General features: G+C 44.2%; 1 protein-coding gene across 1 annotated transcript in view; it reads left to right on the forward strand.

The window, feature by feature from the left end:
- Nucleotides 1–1,822: 1,822 nt before the first annotated feature.
- Nucleotides 1,823–22,621, forward strand: part of LOC147463894 (PTI1-like tyrosine-protein kinase At3g15890) — a 44,262-nt gene continuing 23,463 nt past the window's right edge. The window contains exon 1 of the mRNA XM_086529714.1: nt 1,823–2,006. Coding sequence (XP_086385840.1) covers nt 1,948–2,006 — 59 coding nt within the window. The 5' untranslated portion in view covers nt 1,823–1,947. The remainder of the gene's footprint in view (nt 2,007–22,621) is intronic.

Below are 22,621 nucleotides of genomic sequence, written 5' to 3' on the forward strand. Positions count from 1 at the left end.
TTATGTAACACACTAAATGAAGATCTTTTCAACATCATCCCAAGTATTATCCAGCAAGAGATTTAATATTTTGGCTTGAGAAATCATCACAATCATTGAGTCTTTCAAAAGGTGGAGGGAGCAACACACATTGTCCAATCTCCACAAAACATGTTTGCAAAATCTCACTGTTCTAGACAATGCTAAAGCGACAAGTGGTCTTACCTCCACTCTAGAACTAAAGCCAAAAATGATTGTTGAAATTTGTACGAGCAACATATATATCTTAAAAGGCTTAGTGAATGGAGCCGATGGTACACTCAAAACTATGAAGTCACAAGGGAATTCTCACATTGCATGGATGTACGTTTTTGACAACACAATTGATGAAGAAAACAGAGTTAGAATTTGCAAATATCTTGAGCCAAACATTTCCTCAAGTTGGATACCAAATCTTCCATACCACAAAAGACTTCCAAGTCAGCAAAAACACCCTAAACATTGCTACTGGGACACAACTCCCAATCCAACTTGCAAATGCAAGCACATTCCATAGATCACAAGGATTGACAATGGCATCAGTCACATTTGACCCAACAATTATGAAGACTCTTGTTCTAATCTACAGAGCTCTATCATGAGTAAAAGATCTTGCAAACCTGTACATCTTGTGAACAATAAATGCTAACCAAATCAAGACCAACACCAATGTGGTCAAAGAATTCAATAGACTTCAAACAACGGCAATTTGGGAATTCTTGTGTGTTTCTCCTCTTGATATTGCACACACTCCCCACATGATGCTTAAAACATCACCCAAGTCCCAATGTTCACCACTTCTCACAAATTGTGCTTCTAAGAAACAAGGCAATATAGAACAACAAATATTCTTGGCCTCCATACCAACCACATCGAGCACTTCAACGGTCATGGCTTATCCATTTACCACAAACCCACCTTCAAATTACTCCATAGCAAAGCAATGACTTCTCTTGGGACTGAGGCAATCCAAGCCTTGTTTGCCACACCACGTGGGATGGACCCACATATCATAAGAATATACAATTGCCAATTGCTCGCATTGCTAATCTCATTTCTTGGATCAAGACATTTGTGGAACAAACTCACAACACCACGTGAAGCATGATTATAGGTGACTTCAATGTAGAACATGCAAGCAATTCCAACCCCCAACACAAGACACTACAATCTTCTCTCCATGCAAAAATCTACAAAAAAAGGTGCAACAAGCAACAACAGTTTATAATCCTACCCTAGACCACATTTTTCTCAAAATTTTCAAGAATTTTTTCGTAACCTTGCATTTGTGGAACACGATTTTGCTCTTGGTTTGATCACTCATCAATTCATGCAATGCTTCCAAGGATGCCCACATAAACAAACAATGCTTTCCTCCCTCTCACGATTATAGAGCTTCCTACCATTCACACACCCACCGCCCTCCTTATGAAAGGGGGAGCAGACCACCAACACCCATTTTGGACAAGCTACAGGAAAAAAAAACCCCAAAACCACCACCACCATGGCAACATGACCACCCCTTTAGTAAATCCACCCACTGGATCTCATTTTTGTAGTGAGTGAAAACACACAAAACAAAACATGTACCCACCAACCCTGGTAAACTTCAAATGCATATGCGTTCGAACATGTAGTTAAGTAAATGTTTTTCAACCTACTATCTTTTACCTCTTCTTTGTGGTGGTTAATCACTTGTTTTCTTATCAAGAGGAAAGGACAACTTCCTAGGTCGGAAGGATTTGCTGGTTCTTCTAACATTAAAATATCTAAGTTTCTTTAGCCCTAGGCCCGGGAAGCCTTTTGGGCAGTTTTTTAACTCTTATCACCCGCAAATGCAGAAGTTCAACTCCTAAGCAAGAATTCCTATTTGATCAAGTTGTCGACGTTTCGCATGTCACGTTGAAGGACGCGTAGCAAGCAGGAGCTATGGCGAGTTCTATCAGATCTTTCTTCAACAAGTTATTCTCCACTTCCAACTCCAGCAGGTACGTCTCTATTTCCCGGCTTCATTCAGAGAAACAGTGAATTCATGTTCCAAAATTAAATGTGCATACACAATCGCTTTCCCTAGTCTTCCTGCATCTTGCTTTTCAATCGAGCCATAGCTTCCATAGAAGCACAGTTGTAAGTTTTCTGCCATGATTTCAGTTTGCTCTCTCGAAAAATTTGTCATCCTCTGATGATCAAAGGCTACCATGCACCCCTGCCAATGCGTGAGATTTAGTAGCTGAGTGCCATATTCGTGATAGCCTTGTATAATCATGCATCTCGTCCAATCTTCCAACAAGAGGAATGGTCTTGTTTTATGCTGTATGTTTGCATTGCTCATGTAACGATTTGGTTAATGTCACTGTATTTTGATTTGTTATATAAGCTATGCTTTCTTGTCTCACTTTTGTATCATTCACCTACTTATATCAGGATATGTAGGTTCTCACTTCTCATCTTGGGTTTCATTGGTCAATTCCTTCTAGCACTTTCTTAAAAGAGAGTCAATGTATAATTAGAGGAATACATTCCAACTATGGTGGATCACGTCTTATCTGTATTTTTAGTCACTCAAAAGCTAACATATTTATTTGATATACACACGCTCGTCGCTATCAATAATTTAAACCACTTCTGGAATTTAAGGATTAATTTAGAGGGTGCTTTAAGGTGTCAAGTAAGAAACGGATCTTTAGACATCCTGCAACGCAAATCAATTGCTTTGTGTTGGAAAACTTGTTTGATGAGTAATCATTCCTTGCGGTTGTCTATATGCAATTGTTGAGTTTGGGTGCTTGGCTATCTTATATTGACAAAAGATCTCTCTCTCATTTAGTTTTGTGAGCTTAAAAAGGCAACTATGAAGCAAACTGTCATCCCATTGTACAGCAGAGTTTTGAACCTTATGTCAATGCCTTTTTTGTGAACAACTGCCGTAAGGTGATGAGATGTATTACCTTTGTATATTGACTCCTCTTCATCCTTGATTCGGTAATAGAAGTTGTGCTGGTGTAGAGCTCTTTGCCCTTGTTTGAGTCTAGGGTTTGGCATTCAAAGCCCTATGTTCTACATATAAATGGGAATTGATTTGCCCATGTTTTCCATTGATTTGCTTGAGTTTTTTTTTTAACTTAGTGTGATTTTGGTTGCTGGATATGGTTTGATTTGAGTTGGTTTTTATTAATTTATTTGTATATTTGACAGCATATAGTGTACTGGGTCTATGGACTCCATCCAATCGTACAAATAACTATTACAACAAAACCACTCAGAGTGGATCTCATAAATTTCCACTTTCCAATAAGCCTAAACAAGTTCATTGAAACCAGTTAAAGTTCAAACAGATTTTACAGATCAAGATGAGTTCAATTAATATCAAACGAGTTTAGATAAAGTTCAAACAATGATTCCAAAAAGGTATTCAATCAAATATCATACAGATACTACTCCTCTTATCCATGGGAGTGGATATGTGTAAGCAAATTGCCCCATAAACCTTTGTGCTTATTTCTTACTTGCAATTGTCTTGTCATTTTTGACATTTGTTATGCTCTTCAAATTTTGCAAGAGGAGCTTACCGCCAAGTGCATTTGCAAGCGGAACTCCGCCGCTTCGTGTCGACTCTCTCTCTCTCTCTCTCTCTCTCTCTCTCTCTCTTTTCAAGTTCAGTTATTGCAGTTTCTCTTATGTGTTGCTATTGATTTCTCGCTTGGGTGTCCAAAACTTGTCACAATGGTATCAGAGCCTAGAAGATTCTTTTTCTACGAAGGATCCAATCCACCTTCTGCAGCACACATGGTTCTAGCAGCCGACTATTCGACTCTGAGAAGCTGAAGAGCACTCGAATTCGAGCGAGGGTGTAACAAGCTTGGACACTCCAAGCGAGAAATACAACATGTCAAAGGTGACAACGGAAGATGCAATGAAGACAAGAACCGGCTCATGATCCGGTGAACACCTTGACTCCGATCTAGAACACATGAACAAGGCACACTTGTGGAGAAGAGAGATCACTGAGGTAGAAAGAGATAGGACATCTGAGAGAGAGAGAGAGAGAGAGAGAGAGAGAGAGAGAGAGAGAGAGAGAGAGAGATTTGGGAAAGGCTCTCCATGTTGATAACAAGGTGCTCATACAAGTGAAAGGGTGGTCCGGCATAGAACTCACATGCCAACTGGATAGACCCGAGGTACACACAACTGTGAGTGCTACTGACATTGTCAACTGCGCTAGCACACGAGAGCACACGAGACCACTGACACGGTCTCCACATGGGTTGGAAACCCAACATAGTCCACCTCGTGGCACCAACCCAGATCTGGAGAGAGAGATTGGCAACCCTCAAGGCTGGTCACTGCACGGTTGCCCTCTAGATGGCTGACTATCTTTGCTCTTCTAGGCTCGCACCGTCATGGAGATGCTGCCCTCTGCATGGGCCAAAAAATGCCAGGGCTGCCAGCCAAAAACGTTAGCATGGCTGGTTGCCGGCTCCCCACAAACGCCGAGGAGAGGGCTGCCCAAAAATGCCGGGCTGCCCCCCTCGTGTCCTCTAGCGAGTCAAAGGAACTACCCCCTAGGGCCCCTTAGGGAGGGCACCGCAGACTGGGGCTGATCTGCATACCTGGAAGTGATCCCCCTCCCTTGCCTATATAGGCAAGAAGCGGCAAGCCAGGATGCACGACCTACCTACTCAGTGTAACAGACTTGGACACTCCAAGTCAGGAATCAATCACGACAACACCAAATAACCACTTCAAAACAATTCACAGATCACAGTAGATTTGCACTGGCCCCGCGGAGTTCTGTGCCTAGAGATATTGGCCCCAAAAACTGGCGCCCCTTTCGGTGTTTCTTTATGTATTAATCAATGTTGAAAGTACAAGAGAGCGGTTAGGGTTTCACTCTCAGATTTTACGTCCAGATGTGTTAGGTGCAGCGGAATGAATGTTGTATTTTCTCAAGATTAGTGATCTTTATTGCTCAAGGTTCCTTTTAGTTCTTAGGGAAAGAGAGAGCTTTCTGTCTGAGGGAGAGTGCTATGATCATGAACAAAGTGAGTGGATTGTGCGTGCAAGTGAATGAGACTTAGAGAAGGAGAGAGAAGAGATACGACACCGAGAGGTTGTAAAACCCTCCTCCGAAGGCCCCACTCTCGTCGGCGAGCGGTCTACTTTGATTGCACAAAGGTGTACAATGCGTATGCAATGGACTGATGCAACTTGGACTATGCCGATGACGACGATGGTGGTGACGACGACGACTCGATGGCTGGAATTTGAAGGCTTCAAATCAATGAATTCGGGGACTGATTCGGTGGCTGAAAATGACTGTTTTGGGCTGTGTTTTTAGGGCTGAAAATGGGGAACGATCTGCAACCTTCTTGGGGGAATTTGCTATTGTGCTAACTGCGGAAAACCGGCGTTTTTATCCCTCCTGATACTGCTGATCAAAAACGCTGGTTGCTGAAAATGAAAACGCTGAGATCTGCTGCAGTTTGCTGGCGTTTTGGATGAAAAATGCTGGCTGAAGGGCTGGCGTTTTTATGGCTGAAAACGCTGGGCTGAGGGGCTGCTTGGGCGATCATGCAAGGGAAGAAACGCTAGGGCAGCCAGAGGGATGGCGATGGCAGATCTTGGAAACGCCAGGGAAGGAGAAGTGGTCTATGATGAAAACGTTGGTCTTGAGGGAGTGGCCTCGCCAAGGGAATGGAGAGGGTTCTGCTGAGAGAGGGTGGGACACCTGTTGCTCGGGGAAGCCTGCTGTGTCTTTGCTCGTCTGCCAATTTGTGCTAACTTGGGTTTGCTTATAAATTAACTTACCCAATTTGCCCTACTGAGTACCCAACAAAAGTCACTTAATAAATAAGCGAAAAATGTCAAAAATAGGGAAAAATGGGATAAAGTCATATGAAAAATCCCCAAACTGACTCTGATGGAATTTGATGGAAATGCTTATGCTTATGCAAGGTGCAACCAGAGGATATGCATCTACACTGAGTGACTGGGCATGCACGGTCTACGAATAGACTCACAAAAGTGCCAGATCACTTCTAATCTAACTTGACTGGACTTGACGGAAACCTTGTTATCGTGTAGCTTGTCCACGGACACATAGGGTTGGGATGTGTCACATGACAAGATGTTCTGCAGAGTGAGCCCAAAACCGCTTATTTATTGTTTACAAGGGATGCCAAAAGCAGAGTCCCAAAAGCTTCAGAAATAAAGCAAACTCTCTTTTTTTCTCTCACAAACTCACTTGAGTTTTTAAAAATAAAGCAAGGGAATTTTTCTCTCTCTCTCTCTCATGCTCAATTACGTCGCCAAAAGCTGAAAATTCAGCGCCGCAATTTTCGGAAATCGTGCCATGTCATCAACACTTTTTTTCAAAATTTTGTTCTTGTTGCTAGGGTTAGGGTTAGGGTTTAGGACAGGTTTTAGGGTTAGGGTTAGGATTCGTAGAATTAGGTTTTCAGCAGCAGTCAGGGCTAGGGTTTCCCGCATGCACTCGAGCAGACACGTCATCACTTTGTGACATACCCCCCTCTTGAAAGCATTGTGATCGCCCTCGATAACGCTTGCAAAACATACAAAAGCCATAAACCGTCTTAGCAGACACTGACTGTTAGTACCTACGTACTAGGAACACACATCTAGCACATGTACCAATCGACAGTCACATCACACAACATCACTAGACATCACAGGACATCACATGACATTCAGTCATTCATTCGGATTTTAGACCATGATTTATCGGCAATGTAGCTAGCATCGCATCTAGATCCAATCGGGACCTCATCGATGTCCAATTGACTAACCCCTATTGCAACCATGTCTATTTGAGATCAATCAGACCAAAATGCTGTAGTCATTTCGTCTATCAATTCCTGCACTTAAAAGAAGTTAAGAACAAATCAGTATCATAATCAGGAATTCCATTTCATAAAGTCATACAGCAGAATACTGTCGCTTTCAGTATCCCTGAAGCTCAAAGAGACATCAATGACTCTAGTATCTAAATCAAGGCATCTGTTGACAAAGGAGTGGAGTGACTCGCCTCTTGTGCATTCCACTGCACCAGATCTCCGGCCAAGCTGAATTCTGGGTTCCATTTGGAGTAGACTATGCTAAACCAAAAGCATCGAGGTAAAGTTTCACAATCTGAGGAGTATCTGCTAGGTCCTCCTCCTCCATCCACTTCGCATCCAATGCAGGATAGTTCTTGAACTTAACCAAGAACCGCCTCGGACTTTACCTTTATTCTTCGTATCCTTATGTGCCAAAATCTGTTCAGGAACAAGGATCTCCTCATTTTCTTCCACTTCGGGTTGCTCATCAGGCTCCCCATCATCAGGCACATCACCTTTAAAAGGTTTCAAGAGGCATTGTGAATCCTCCAAGTATCAGGCAGTTTCAGTCGGAAGGAGACATCATTTATCTTTTCAAGCCATAGTATCGCATACTAAGCTTTGAAAAAAGCCTCTCCTTTCCCTTTTTCTTTCTCAGTCGTGCCTTCTCGAAACGTAAGAGCACCCAATCATCCTCCTTCAATTTCAAGTCGCAACGATGGCGATCCGCTGCCTTTTTCTGTCATTCTTGAGATTTTTGCAAAGTCTCGCGAACCTTGGCAAAAGCCATATCTAAATCTCGCGTATATTCATCTGCTTCAAAAATCTTATCTTTCGTGCTTAGGAAGGGTGGAACCTTCACAACACCTTCAACAATCTCAAATGGCGCCTTCCCCGTCGAAGAGTGTATCGTGTTATTGTAGGCAAATTCCACCAAAGGTAGGTACTTTTCCCATTGAGTCTTCTGATATGAGATATAAGACTTCAACAAATCTAGAACCACTGAATTTGCAATCTCAGATCGCCCATCAGTCTGCGGGTGGAATGATGACGAGAACTGCAACCGCGTGCAAATGTTCTCCCAAATTGCCTTCCAAAACAAACTCGTAAATCTGGGGTCTCTGCCGGAGACAATTGTCTCAGGCATGCCATGTAATCTGAAGATCTGGGCCACAAACAGTCTCACTAAGTGATCCTGCTTGACTGTTTTCTTCCTTGGAATGAAATGAGCCTGTTTGCTAAATCTGTCAATAACAGTCCAGATACCATCGTGACCACTTTGTGTTCTCGGGAGATCAAAAATGAAATCCATTGCAATATTTTCCCAGGGGCGGGTGGGTATGGGTAAAGGCTGTAACAATCCCTGTGCTTTATGCCTGTCAAACTTGACTTTCTAGCATACTAAGCAACTGCGCACAAACTCTTCCACATCCTTTTTGAGTCTCGGCCAAAGAAGTATCTCTCGACCCCTTTCATGGTGGTAGCTATACCACGGTGACCCGTAAAAGGTGGACAGTGGCATTCAGTCATAACCTTTTCCCTCAACGGTTGTGTAATGCACAACATGGTTTTTCTCATCAAGTAGCCATCCTGAATGGAATATCCCGCTACTGTCTCCCCATCCCGTATTCGTGTGAAAACGTCTGCAAAATCTGTGTTTGTGGCATACTGGTCGACCATATCCTCGAAGCTTCTATGATGTATCGCGGAAATAGTCAGAACCAACGGCTTCCGAAACAAAGCATGTGCCACCACATTCTTCTGTCCCTGCACATAGACAATCTGGAAGTGAAACTGTGACAAGATGTTCGCCCACCGCATCTGCTTTTCTGAAAGCTGCTTCTGTGACAAGAAGTAGCGCAAACTCTGATGGTCTGTAAAGACAGTAAAATCCGCTCCGAGTAGGTAATGTGAAACCGGCCTATACTTTCAAAAAGGGCGGTAGACCTTAGACTGAAACCTTATTTGCTTTCACCCATTTAATCTGTCGCCCACTTTACCTGTACTTTCAAGACACAACAAAGGGGAAAGGGATACCAGGCTGCTAGATTGCACCTGTATGAGAAGACCGACACTAGATTGGCCCCTAACTTAGGCGCCCCTTTAGGTATTTCTTTATTGTTTAAAAGAGGGAATAAACGCTGTGGTTCCCTACAAGCTGCCCCGCACAAGCTTGGCTGAATTTCAATTGTTCCGGCCCGATTTCGGCAGCATAACTGTACTAGGACCCTTCACAGTCAGTATTCCCACGCATTGACTGACTCTCCCGACGCATACGGCCACTTTGCAAAACCTGGCGAGAATCTGCAGCACGCTGAATTCTCTGTTTTCAGCCCCGAAAATGCGCCAGATCACCTATGCAACGGTCCCCTCGCGTCCCCGAACCTCCTGGGGGTATTAGGGTCCGTTTAGGGCCAAAACCCTAAACCTGCAAAAATATACAGCAGGCTGTAATTTACTGTTTCGGGCTCCGTTTCGCGTGCCGGTAGCATCCGTAGCAAGTCCTCGAGCTCCCGCACCTGTAGGGCTACTTGCCCTTTGAATCGGACGAGATTTCGGGCGTGAAACCTCTCCGAATCACCTATTCCTGCGGGGGATTAGCCGCTAGCTAATCCAGTACCTGTGCAAGAGGCTCTTGCCTCGGCAATCACGCATGAATTCACACAACTGTACATTGGTCAATTGAAAAGCCCACTAGAGGGGCATAACATACTGCCATAGGGGAGAGAGAGGGCAGTGCGTAGCGTGCAGGGCATCACTCCTGGCACCGCACTGTACATAAGAGGGAAAGGAAGCACTCCATTGAAGCTCTCAACCTGTGACAGCATGAAAATGAGCCTTCTCCTCTCTAAAATCAGCTCCCCCTTCTCTTGCATGAGGAAACTGCACAGAAATGTGCCACTTGGCACATTTACAAGCCATTTCCCGTTTTGGGGTTGCCGCCTAAAATCTCCTGATCGGTTGCCCAATTGACTTCGCGTCAGAGTTGTAAAATGTTCCCCTAGTCATACCGAAGATAATGACGCGAACACATTTTCAGGTTCCAAAATAGCAGTTCCCTAAATTTTAGGAGATGCTGCCATTGTATCTTTCTAGGTCAATTGACCCCCTTTGTACACTGCAGCCACACCCAGAACTGAAATGTAGCCTTTGTAGCAAAGGATTCCACTTTGGCTAGTCAATGACCCCACTTTGGCTAACCATAGTCCTTGTCCAACCTTAGTGCTCTCTTGCCCTCAGGCCTGGACTCCTCTGAACAGTTCCACACTAGCTATGCAATGCAGGGCAGTTAGATTTCCCGAGGGGTGTTTCCAAAAAGTGAAAGTAAATAAATAATAAGAAAGAAATCAACAAAAAGGATAGATAGTAGTCACACGTTGGTGACATAATGCCGCCACTGAGTAAGAGCATGGATAACCGCCAAAAGCTCTTTCTCATAAATCTGTGTTGTCATCTCCGGCCTTGAGAACAATCGGCTCTCGTAAGCAATGACATGGCCTTCTTGCATTAAGACGGAACCCGGACTACGACCACAAGCATCACAATATACTTCAAATGACTTCTGTAAGTCCGACAAAGTCAAAACTGTCCTGTAGTCAATTTCTCTTTCAATGTTTGAAAGGCAGTCACCTCTGTGGATCCCCGCGAGAAAGGGACTCCTTTTTGTGTCAAAATATGCAAAGGGGAAGCAACCTCTGCAAACTTTCGAATGAACCGCCTGTAGTACAAACACAGTCCCAAGAATTCATGGACATTCTTCAAATTGGGCCAATCACGTATAGTCTCTATCTTGGCCGGATCCATTTGCACTTCTGCTGTTGAGACAATGTGTCCCAAAAAGTGTCTGGTAGGAAAAATTCACTTTTCTTTGCATTAATCACTAACTTGTGATCTCGTAATGCCTGAAAGACCTGAAGCAGATGATCTCTGTGTTTTGCCTCATTCTCGGAGAAAACAATGATGTCGTCATAGAAAGTGCCAACAAATAGCTTGCACTCTCGAAAAATCCTGTCCATCATTCGGTTAAATGTCGCAGGAGCATTGGTTAAGCCAAAAGGCATCACCAAAAACTCAAATAACCCAAAAGTCGTCCGAAAGGCCGTCTTGTAGACGTCTCCCGGCGCGATTATGATATGATGATATCCACTCTTCATATCAATCTTGCTAAAGCAGGAGGATCCCTGTAATCTGTCGTGTAATCTGTCGAGTATATCATCGATCCTAGGAATTGGAAATCTGTTTCTGATGGTGATTTTGTTGAGAGCTCTATAATCGATGCACATTCTCCAAGATCCGTCTTTCTTCAAAACTAGCAACATTGGAGAGCAATGCGGTGAAGTATTGGGCTGGACAAGACCCTTTTCCAAGAGGTCTTTCACTTGGTTCATAATCTCTTCATTCTGTGCTCGGCTCACACGGTAAGGTGGCCGGTTCGGTGGTGTGCTTCCAGGTATCAGATCAATGGTACGATATTCAGGATGAGCAGGTGGTAACTTGCCTAGTAGGCCCTCTGAGCAATCGACATGAGAGTGGAGAAAATCTTGGCGGTCTTTATCAAGTTTAGACATATTTGTCCTATCCTTATCGCTCAATCTTTCATAAAGATCGAGTAAACAAAGAGACTGGATTTCATTAATTTAGAAATGCTCGAAGCCGATACAATAGGGACAGACTCGCCCTTCAGTTTAATATCAAGTACAATGGTTATGCCCTTCTCTGTAGTCAATGTCGCTTTCCTCGCACGATAATCGACCATGGCGTTGTTCGTGGTACCAAGGAATCCCTAAGAGAACATCACAACCCTCCAAAGGCATTATGAAAAAGTCCTCATGCCCCAAATACCCCTGACAATGCAACCGAAGTTTGCCAATGAGAGGTGTAATGGCTACGTCCCTGCCGAGTGCCGCTAGAACTGCCTCCGCAAGTGGTCCCATCCGATTGGGAGTGATCTCGAGCCGCGCCGCCAATTACGGTGAAATGAAGTTGACCTTGGCTCGTCCATCAAAGAAGATCAGGGCCTCTTGATCTTTCACTTTGCCCCAAGCTCGACAAAGTTCTGTACTCTCGTCCATGGTGTTGGGATCAGTACCCACACAATCTGGAACCAATCCTGTTTTCATCTTGCCTTTTCTGCCACGTTCCTTAGCTGCTCTCGAACTCTCAGGCCTGTCGTCGTCCTTATCATTCTGTTCTTTCTGTGCCTTTTTAGGGCACTTCGCGAAGATATGTCCATGTTCCCCGCATCCAAAGCACTTTCCCTCCTTGATGAAGCGAGCTCTCTCCTGAGGAGTAAGCTTAGGTCGTGCATCCTTCTTCTCTGGGTTGCTCTTTCTCTTTCTACTTTCATTCCTAGAAGTCTGTTCGGCTCATTGTGTCATGGCCTCATCGGTGGGCTAGGTTAGACTGCCAGAGTGAATGGCAAAGCCCCGCTTTGCATGACTCATTAACTCTTGAATTGAAGCTGACTTCTGTTCTAAGCAGTGATCTCGGATCTCTGTAGGTAGACCCAAGGTGAACCGCTCAATTTGTTCTCTGAACGAGATCTTCTTGAATGAAGAGGCGGGTAGAAAAGAGCTCTAGAATCTCTCACAGTAAGCATTCACAATTTCACTGTATCTCTCTTGGTCATCCAAAGATGGTTCCAAGTAGCTCGTATATTGCGTTCATACTCTTGCGTCAACCAAGAAGAAATAAAAAGCTTCTTAAATTTCAGCCATTTAACTGGCGCAGTCTTGTTTAAAAGAAGCGTGGACCACCAAGTTCGAGCATTCCCCTTAAAGTAAGAGGCAGCTCTCCGAATCGTGGAGTGCTCTGAGTAGCGTCCTCCCGCGAAAGCGATGTCAAACTGTTGTATAAAAGACAAAGCCTTCGAAGCATCTTGGTATCCTGAAAAAGTGTCAAATTTGATCGACTGTCCACCTTCCTTAAACTCTCGGACTTTCTTGCTTTTATCTTCCAAAAAGTCATACTGGTTGGCTTTATAAAAATTCTTCTTGTTCGCATAAAATTTTCCGTCATCGGAGTTTGATCTGTCTGTAGACGAGTCCTCTATAGAACTGTCAGTCACCGGGCGAGTTTTAGACTTCTTTGCCTTTTTCTTACCCTTTCCGAAGCGTTGTTTCTTGCTTCGCTTTTTGTCTTTTCTGTCTTCTTCGCTCGAATCTGAAGAGCTAGAAGAACTTTAAGAAGAAGAAGAAGAAGAAGAACTGGGTACTCCTTCAAAGCGAACACGCTTCTTCTGTTTCTTTGCTTTGTCAAATGTCGACTGACGACCCAAATAACCCCGGAAGTCGGTGTCTTTCTTCCGCTTTTTGCCGTGCTTTTTGGCTTTCTTTTGAGCGTCAAAAAGCTGAGTAATTCGTGCATCAACCACCTCTTCTAATTCCTTCTCTGAATATTGCTTGTGATCAGAAGGTTTCTTGGAGCGGGTTTTGGGGGTGGTGGAGTGGTTTTCTGCCACTGCGCATGCACTTCTTGAGAAAAAGTCTCGCTCATATATTTTGCCAATTTCGGGTCCTTCGCAAAACTGAGCATCATCTTTGTTGCATCGCCGATCAATTGACGACGCTTCATCTCTCGTTGCTCTGCCTGAGTAGGCCTAGGCGGGCCATACTCTCTGCTGGAATCTTCGTTGTGATCCCTACCCGATCTCCGGATGTAGAGGGAGGACTTATCCTTGCGTGAAGCCATAGGTTCCGCAGAAAAAAAATTGGGGATCGGATTTCCGGTAGAAGAGAAATCGGCTGTGCTCTTATACCATTGTAACAGACTTGGACACTCCAAGTCAAGAATCAATCATGACAGCACCAATAACCACTTCAAAACAATTCACAGATCTATTTGGCCCGGCGGAGTTCCGTGCCTAGAGATATTGGTCCCAAAAACTGGCGCCCCTTTGGGTATCTCTTTATGAATTAATCAATGTTCAAAGTACAAGAGAGCGGTTAGGGTTTCACTCTCAGACTCTGTGTCCAGATGCTCTGCAGAGTGAGCCCAAAACCGCTTATTTATTGTTTACAAGGCATGCCAAAAGCAGAGCCCCAAAAGCTTCAAAAATAAAGCAAACTCTCTTTTTTGCTCTCACAAACTCACTTGAGTTTTTAGAAATAAAGCAAGGGAATTTCTCTCTCTCTCTCTCTCTCTCTCTCTCTCTCTCTCATGCTCAATTGCATCGCCAAAAGCTGAAAATTCAGCGCCGCAATTTCCGAAAATCCTGCCACGTCATCAACGCTTTATCCGGAATTCTGTTCCTGCTGCTAGGGTTAGGGTTAGGATTTAGGATAGGTTTTAGGGTTAGGATTAGGGTTAGGGTTAGGTTTTTGGCAGATTTTATGGTTTGCAGGTTTTAGGGTTAGGGTTTGCAGAATTAGGTTTTTCAGCAGCAATCAGGGCTAGGGTTTCCCGCATACTCTGGGGAAAACACGTCATCACTTTGTGACACTAAGCCCCAGGACCTTGCATAAATCCCATAAATAAGGGAAAATAGTAGAAAGGGGCCTAGTAGCTATTAGGGCTCTGGAATCCAAGGGGGGGAGGTACCCTATGAAGTGAGAGAGGGGCTAGCGATGGGTGTAGAAGAGCCAACGAGCAGAGAGAGAGCGAGCGTGAGCTCTGTTGCAGAGAGAGGGAGAGAGGAGATCGTACGATTTCTTAGTGTGTTTCTTGGACACACAACTAAAAGCCCTATGTTTTATTATTATGTAAGGGTACAAACTTATGACCATTTAAATGGCATTTGGGTGTGAACACACCCAAGAATAAAAGAATGAATAAATGAGTAAGAGAGGCTATAAGAGGGCCTTTAGACCCAACAACCTCCCACTTAAAGGCCCGATTTGGTACCTTTAAGTAACTCCCACTAATTGTAAGCAATGCTGATGTTGTGTCTTAGCAAGACACTTAGTGAGAACATCTACATGGTTATCCTATGTCTTGACCTTTGTCAGTGTGACAAGGCCATCATCCAATACCTGTCGTATAAAATGGTATCGCAGATCAATGTGTTTGGAACCTCTCTGGTTGACGTCTCTGATGTGTAGATCTCCTCACCCAATGATCTACATTTGTCGGTAAAGGGTCTACATCCTCAGGAATGATTCCGTTATCATTTAGTGGCTGATTTTCAGCATTTATACCCTGCCGTAAATCATTTTCAGCCTGCTGATCATTGTGTTCTACCCCATTTTGTGCATCTATTTGTTGTCCATTCTCTTCTGGCTGTTGCACAAATGGTTGCTGCTCATTTTCAGCATCAATAGGCACCATATTTTCAGCCAAGGAAGGCTTTATGGCTGGCTGGTCATTATGAAATTTGACCCTCTTTTTATCATGGTCTACATGTGTAGCATTTTGGAGCAATTTAGCCCCATTAAATACTACATCTTGGTTGCGTACAACCTTCCTGTAATTAGGTAGCCATACTCTGTAACCCATCTCACCCTCATCTCCATAACCCATGAAGATGCCTGTGATGGATTTCATGTCTAGCTTAGTCCTCTGATCTACAGGCACATGGACAAATGCCTCGCAGCCAAAAACACGCAAATGGTCATATGAAGCAGGTTTGCCAGACCAAACCTCTTCGGGGATGCCGTTGTCCAAAGCACGATTTGGAGAACGGTTGCATAGAACCCTTTTGTATTTTCCAAGAGCCACCACCAAAAGTAGTGAAGTAGCCCTTTACATCCAGCTGCCCAACTGATAGCAGACTCTTCTTAATGCCAGACACATACCTAACATCATGCAAAACAAGTTCTTGGCCATTTTCAAAAGCCAAGTGAATGGTGCCAACACCCTCAATGTCACATGCATAGTTATTACCCAAGTAAACTTTACCCAGGTTACCTGCAGTGTATGTGGCAAAAGACTCCAAAGAAGGAGTTACATGAAATGAGGCACCACTTTCTACTATCCAAGACTGGGACAGCCCATCATGTGTTGAAAGCAAAGCGTCAATAAGATGTGATATACATATCATGTAACGAACTTGGACACTCCAAGTCAAGAATCAACCGCGACAGCACCAAATAACCACTTCAAAACAATTCACAAATCACAATAGATTTGCACTGGCCCGGCGGAGTTCCGTGCCTAGAGATATTGGCCCCAAAGACTGGCGCCCCTTTCGGTATTTCTTTTTGTATTAATCAATCATCAAAGTACAAGAGAGCGGTTAGGGTTTCACTCTCAGACTCTGCGTCCAGATGCTCTGAGAAGTGAGGCCCTCACCACTAATTTAAAGGCTTCAAGGGATGCCCAAAAGCAGAGCCCCAAAAGCTTTTAAAATCAAAAGCATCAGTTCTCTCTCTCTCTTAGAGAGTCTTTTCTCTTTTTTTTTTATAAAAAAAAAAGCAAAAGCAAAATTCGCGTCGCTCATCATTTTCCCAAAAATAAAAAAATAATAAAATTATTATTATTATTATTTTTTTAAAAATAATAATCCGCCTCCGCGATTTCCGGAATTTAGGGTTTTTGGCAAAAATTAGGGTTTGCAGGAATTTTAGGGTTTCTGGCAGAAATTAGGGTTTCTGCTGTCCGCCACGTCATCACTTTGTGACATACCCCCCTCTTGAAAGCATTGTAATCGACCGCGATTACGCCTGCAAAACCGACAAAAGCCATAAACCGTCTTAGCAGACACTGACTGTTAGTACCTACGTACTAGGAACACACATCTAGCACATGTACAAAATCGACAGTCACATCACACGACATCACAGGACATCACCAGACATCACAGGACATCACATGACATTCAACATTCATTCGGATCTTAGACCATGATTTATCGGCAATGTAGCTAGCAATCACATCTAGGTCCAATCGAGACCTCATCGATGTCCGATTGACTAACCCCTATTGCAACCATGTCTATTCGAGATCAATCAGACCAAAATGCTGCAGTCATTTCGGCTATCAGTTCCTGCACTCACAAGAAGTCAAGAACAAATCAGTATCATAATCAGGAATTCCATTTCATAAAGTCATCCAGCAGAATACTGTCAGCTCTCAGTATCCGTGAAGCTCAAAGAGACATCAGTGACTTTAGTATCAAAATCGAGGCATCTGTTGACAAAGGAGTGGAGTGACTCCCCTCTTGTGCATCCCACTGCACCAGATCTTCGGCCAAGCTGAGTTCTGGGTTCCGTTTGGAGTAGACTATGCTAAACCAAAACATCGAGGTAAAGTTTCACAATCCGAGGAGTATCTGCTAGGTCCTCCTCCTCCATCCACTTCGCATCAAATGCAGGAAAGTTCTTGAACTTAACCAAGAACCGCCTTCGGACTTTACCTTTCTTCGTATCATTATGTGCCAAAATCTGTTCAGGAACAAGGATCTCCTCGTTTTCTTCCACTTTGGGTTGCTCATCGGGCTCCCCATCATCAGGCACATCACCCTTAATAGGTTTCAAGAGACTCACATGCAATGCATTGTGAATCCTCCAAGTATCTGGCAGTTTCAATCGGAAGGAGACATCATTTATCTTGTCAGTAATCTGGAAAGGTCCGTAGTATCACATACTAAGCTTTGGAAAAAGCCTCTCCTTTCCCTTTTTCTTTCTTAGGCGTGCCTTCTCAAAAGTAAGAGCACCCAATCATCCTCCTTCAATTTCCAGTCGCGACGATGGCGATCCGCTGCCTTTTTCTGTCGTTCTTGAGACTCCTGCAAAGTCTCGCGAACCTTGGCAAAAGCCGTATCCAAATCTCGCGAATATTCATCCGCTTCAAATTTCTAATCTTTCGTGCTCAGGAAGGATGGAACCTTCGTAGCAGTTTCAACAATCTCTCATGGCGTCTTCCCCGTCGAAGAGTGTATCGTGTTATTGTAGGCAAATTCCACCAAAGGTAAGTTCTTTTCCCATTGAGTCTTCTGATGCGAGATACAAGACTTCAATAAATCTAAAATCACTGAATTGGCAATCTCAGATTGCCCGTCAGTCTGCAAGTGGAACGATGACGAGAACTGCAACCGCGTGCCAATGTTCTCCCAAATTGCCTTCCAAAACAAACTCATAAATCTGGGGTCTCTGTCGAAGACAATCGTCTCAGACGTGCCATGTAATCGGAAAATCATCGTGATCATTCTGTATTCTCGGGAGATCAAAAAAAATGAAATCCATTTCAATATTTTCCCAGGGGCGGGTGGGTATGGGTAAAGGCTGTAACAATCCCTGTGCCTTATGCCTGTCAAACTTGACCTTCTGGCATACCAAGCAACTGCGCACAGACTCTTCCACATGCTTCTTCAGTCTCCGCCTCTCTCTCTACCCCTTTCATGGTGGTAGCAATGCCGCGGTGACCCGTAAAAGGTGGACAATGGCAATCAGTCATAACCTTTTCCCTCAACGGCTGTGTAACGCACAACATAGTCTTTTTCATCAAGTAGCCTTCCCGAAGGGAGTATCCAGCTACTGTCTCCCCATCCCGTATCCGTGTGAAAATATCTGCAAAACCTGTATCTGTGGCATACTAATCGACCATATCCTCGAAGCTCCTATGATGGATCGCGGAAATAGCCAGAACCAACGGTTTCCGAGACAAAGCATCTGCCACCACATTCTTCTGTCCCTGCACATGGATAATCTGGAAGTGGAACTATGACAAGATGTTCGCCCACCGCATCTGCTTTTCCGAAAGCTGCTTCTGTGACAAGAAGTAGCGCAAACTCTGATGGTCTGTAAAGACAATAAAATCCGCTCCGAGTAGGTAATGCCGCCACTGAGTAAGAGCATGGATAACCGCCAAAAGCTCTTTCTCATAAATCTGTGCTGTCATCTCCGGCCTAGAGAACAAACGGCTCTCGTAAGCTATGACATGGCCTTCTTGCATCAAGACCGCACCCAGACTACGACCACAAGCATCACAATATACTTCGAATGACTTCTGCAAGTCCGGCAAAGTCAAAATAGGTCCCGTAGTCAATTTCTCTTTCAATGTCTGAAAGGCAGTCACCTCTGTGGGTCCCCACGAAAAAGGTACTCCTTTCTGTGTCAAGATATGCAAAGGGGAAGCAACCTCTGCAAACTTTCGTATGAACCGCCTGTAGTACGAACACAGTCCCAAGAAGCTTCTAACTTCATGGACATTCCTCAAATCGGGCCAATCACGGATATTCTCTATCTTGGCCGGGTCCATTCGCACTCCTGCTGCTGACACAATGTGTCCCAAAAAGTGTATCCATGGTAGGAAAAAAATTCACTTTTCTTTGCATTAATCACTAGCGTGTGATCTCGTAATGCCTAAAAGACTTGAAGTAGATGATCTCTGTGTTCTGCCTCATTCTTCGAGAAAACAATGATGTCGTCAAAGAAAGTGCCAACAAATAGCCTGTACTCTCGAAAAATCCTGTCCATCATCCGGTTAAATGTCGCAGGAGCATTGGTTAAGCCAAAAGGCATCACCAAAAACTCAAATAACCCAAAAGTCGTCCGAAAAGCTGTCTTGTAGACATCTCCTGGCGCTATCCTGATCTGATGATATCCACTCTTCAAGTCAATCCTGCTAAAGCACGAGGATCCCTGTAACCTGTCGAGTATATCATCGATCCTAGGAATCGGAAATCTGTTCTTGATGGTGATTTCGTTGAGAGTGCTATAATCGATGCACATTCTCCAAGATCTGTCTTTCTTCAAAACCAACAACACTGGAGAGCAATACGGTGAAGTACTAAGCTGGACAAGACCCTTTTCCAAGAGGTCTTTCACTGAGTTCATAATCTTTTCATTCTGTACTCGGCTCACACGATAAGGTGGCCGATTCGGTGGTGTGCTTCCAGATATCAGATCAATGGTATGATCTTCAGGCCCTCTCAAAAGCAATCGGCATGAGCGTGGAGAAAAAAAATCTTGGCGTTCTTTTCTTCAGGTCAAAACATATTCAACTTTTATCCATGGTTCAGTTCTCCCAAAAGAATGAGTAAGAAAACTGAAGTTCATCAAGTACAATCTCTAAGCCCTTCATTTATCAAAGTCGCTTTCTCGGCCCGGTAGTCAACCACGGCGTAGTTCTTGTGGTACCAAGGGATCCCGAGTAGAACGTCACTCACGTGCCCTGAACACCCCTGTCATTGCAAACGAAGTTTGCCAATGCTCGGTGTAATGGCAACATCCCATCCGGGTGCCAGTCGAACTACCTCCGCCAGTGGCGTCAGTCTGTCGGGCGCAGTTCCAAATCGAGCCGCCAATTCCAAGTGAAAAGAAGTTGGCCTTGGCTCCTTCAAAAGAGCTTCCTGATCCTTCACTTTGCCCCAAAAAAAACGGCAAAGTTTGTACTTTCATTCATTTGATTCGGTGCAAGTCCCACGCCATGTGGTACCAGTTCTGCTTTTCTATCTGCCTTTTCTGCCACATTCCTCAGCTGCTCTCGAACTCTCAGACCTGTCGTCGTCTTTATCATTCTGTTCTTTCTGTGCCTTATCAGGGCACTTTGCGGAAATATGTCCATGTTTCCCGCATTCAAAGCACTTCCCCTCTCTGATGAAGCGAGCTCTCTCCTCAGGAGTAAGCTTGGGTCGTGCATCCTTTTTTTTTCTCTGGGTTGCTCTTTTTCATTCTACTTTCATTCCCAGAAGTCTGTTTGGCTCGTTGTGTCATGGCCTCATCTGTGGGGTAAGTCAGACTGCCAGAGTGAATGGCAAAGCCCCGCTTCGCATGACTCATCAACTCCTGAATAGAAGCTGACTTCTGTTCCAAGCAGTGATCTCGGATCTCTGTAGGTAGACCCAAGGTAAACCGCTCAATTTGTTCTCTGAACGAGATCTTCTTGAATGAAGAGGCGGGTAGAAAAGAGCTCCAGAATCTTTCACAATAAGAATTCACTGTATCGCTCTTGGTCATCCGGAGATGGTTCCAAGCAGCTCGTATATCTCGCTCAAACTCTTGAGTCAACCAAGAAGAAATAAAAAGCCTCTTGAATTTCAGCCATGTAACCGGCACAGTCTTGCTTAATAGAAGCGTGGACCACCAAGTGCGAGCATTCCCCTTAAAATAAGAGGCAGCTCTTCGAATCTTGGAGTGCTCTGAATAGCGTCCTCCCGCGAAAGCGATGTCAAACTGCTGTATAAAAGACAAAGCCTTCGAAGCATCGGAGTATCCCGAAAAAGTATCAAACTTAAGTGCTTGGCCACCTTCCTTAAACTCTCGAACTTTCTTGCTTTTATCTTCGAGAAAGTCATACTGGTTGGCTTTGTAAAAATTCCTCTTGTTCGCATAAAAGTTTCCGTTGTCAGAGTCTGAACTGTCCGTAGACGAGTCCTCTGTAGAAGTGTCACTCACTGGGCGAGATTTAGCCTTCTTTGCCTTTTGCTTGCCCTTTCCAAAGCGTTGCTTCTTGCTTCGCTTTTTACCTTGTCTGTCTTCTTCGCTTGAATCCGAGGAGCTAGAAGAACTGTCAGAAGAAGAAGAAGAAGAACTGGGTACTCCTTCAAATCGAACACGCTTCTTCCGTTTCTTTGCTTTGTCGACCCAAATATCCCGGGAAGTCAGTACCTTTGTTCTGCTTTTTGCCGTGCTTTTTGCCGTGCTTTTTGCACGTCGAAAAGCTGAGCAATCCGTGCATCAACCACGTTCTCCAGTTCCTTCTCCATATATTTCTTGGAGGTAGAAGGTTTCTTGAGAGCGGGTTTCGGGAGTGGTGTTGTGGTTCTCTGCCACTCCATCTGTACCTCTTTCAAAGAGGTCTGGTTCATATATTTTACCATCTTCGGGTCCTTGGCAAAATTGAGCATCATCTTTGTTGCATCGCCAATCAATTGACGACGCTCCATCTCTGTTTGCTCCGCCTGAGTAGGCCGAGGCGGGCCATACTCTCTGTCTGAATCTTCGTTGTGATCCCAGCCCGCATCTCCAGATGCAGAGGGAGTCGACTGATCATTGCCTGAAGCCATAGGTGCCGCGGAAAAAAAAATTCGGGGATCGGATTTCCCGTAGAAGAGAAATCGGCCGTGCTCTGATACCACTGTAACGAACTTGGACACTCCAAGTCAAGAATCAACCGCGACAGCACCAAATAACCACTTCAAAACAATTCACAGATCACAATAGATTTGCACTGGCCCGGCGGAGTTCCGTGCCTAGAGATATTGGCCCCAAAGACTGGCGCCCCTTTCGGTATTTCTTTTTGTATTAATCAATCATCAAAGTACAAGAGAGCGGTTAGGGTTTCACTCTCAGACTCTGCGTCCAGATGCTCTGAGAAGTGAGGCCCTCACCACTAATTTAAAGGTTACAAGGGATGCCCAAAAGCAGAGCCCCAAAAGCTTTTAAAATCAAAAGCATCAGTTCTCTCTCTCTCTTAGAGAGTCTTTTCTCTTTTTTTTTTATAAAAAAAAAAGCAAAAGCAAAATTCGCGTCGCTCATCATTTTCCAAAAAAAAAAATAAAATAATTTAAAAAAATAAAATAAAAAATAAAAATAAAAATAAATTATCCGCCTCCGCGATTTCCGGAATTTAGGGTTTTTGGCAAAAATTAGGGTTTGCAGGAATTTTAGGGTTTCTGGCAGAAATTAGGGTTTCTGCTGTCCGCCACGTCATCACTTTGTGACATATCACTTGCCATAGCCACAACATCATCAAAGATACTCGAAGCTACGACAAGTGCTTCGTCCACATCAACAATTTCCTCTATGACCACACTAGAGGCCACGTTGGCCTTGCCAACATCCTTGGAAGAAGAGGAGGTGTCATCATCACCTTTAGCATCTTTTGCATCCTTCTTCTTCTTACTGCTGCTGCTTCTTCCTCTCAAGCTCTTGCTTGTAAAATCTGCA

Source organism: Adiantum capillus-veneris, chromosome 2 (genome assembly GCF_014529385.1).
Source record: "Adiantum capillus-veneris isolate H3 chromosome 2, ASM1452938v2, whole genome shotgun sequence".
Taxonomy (NCBI): domain Eukaryota; kingdom Viridiplantae; phylum Streptophyta; class Polypodiopsida; order Polypodiales; family Pteridaceae; genus Adiantum; species Adiantum capillus-veneris.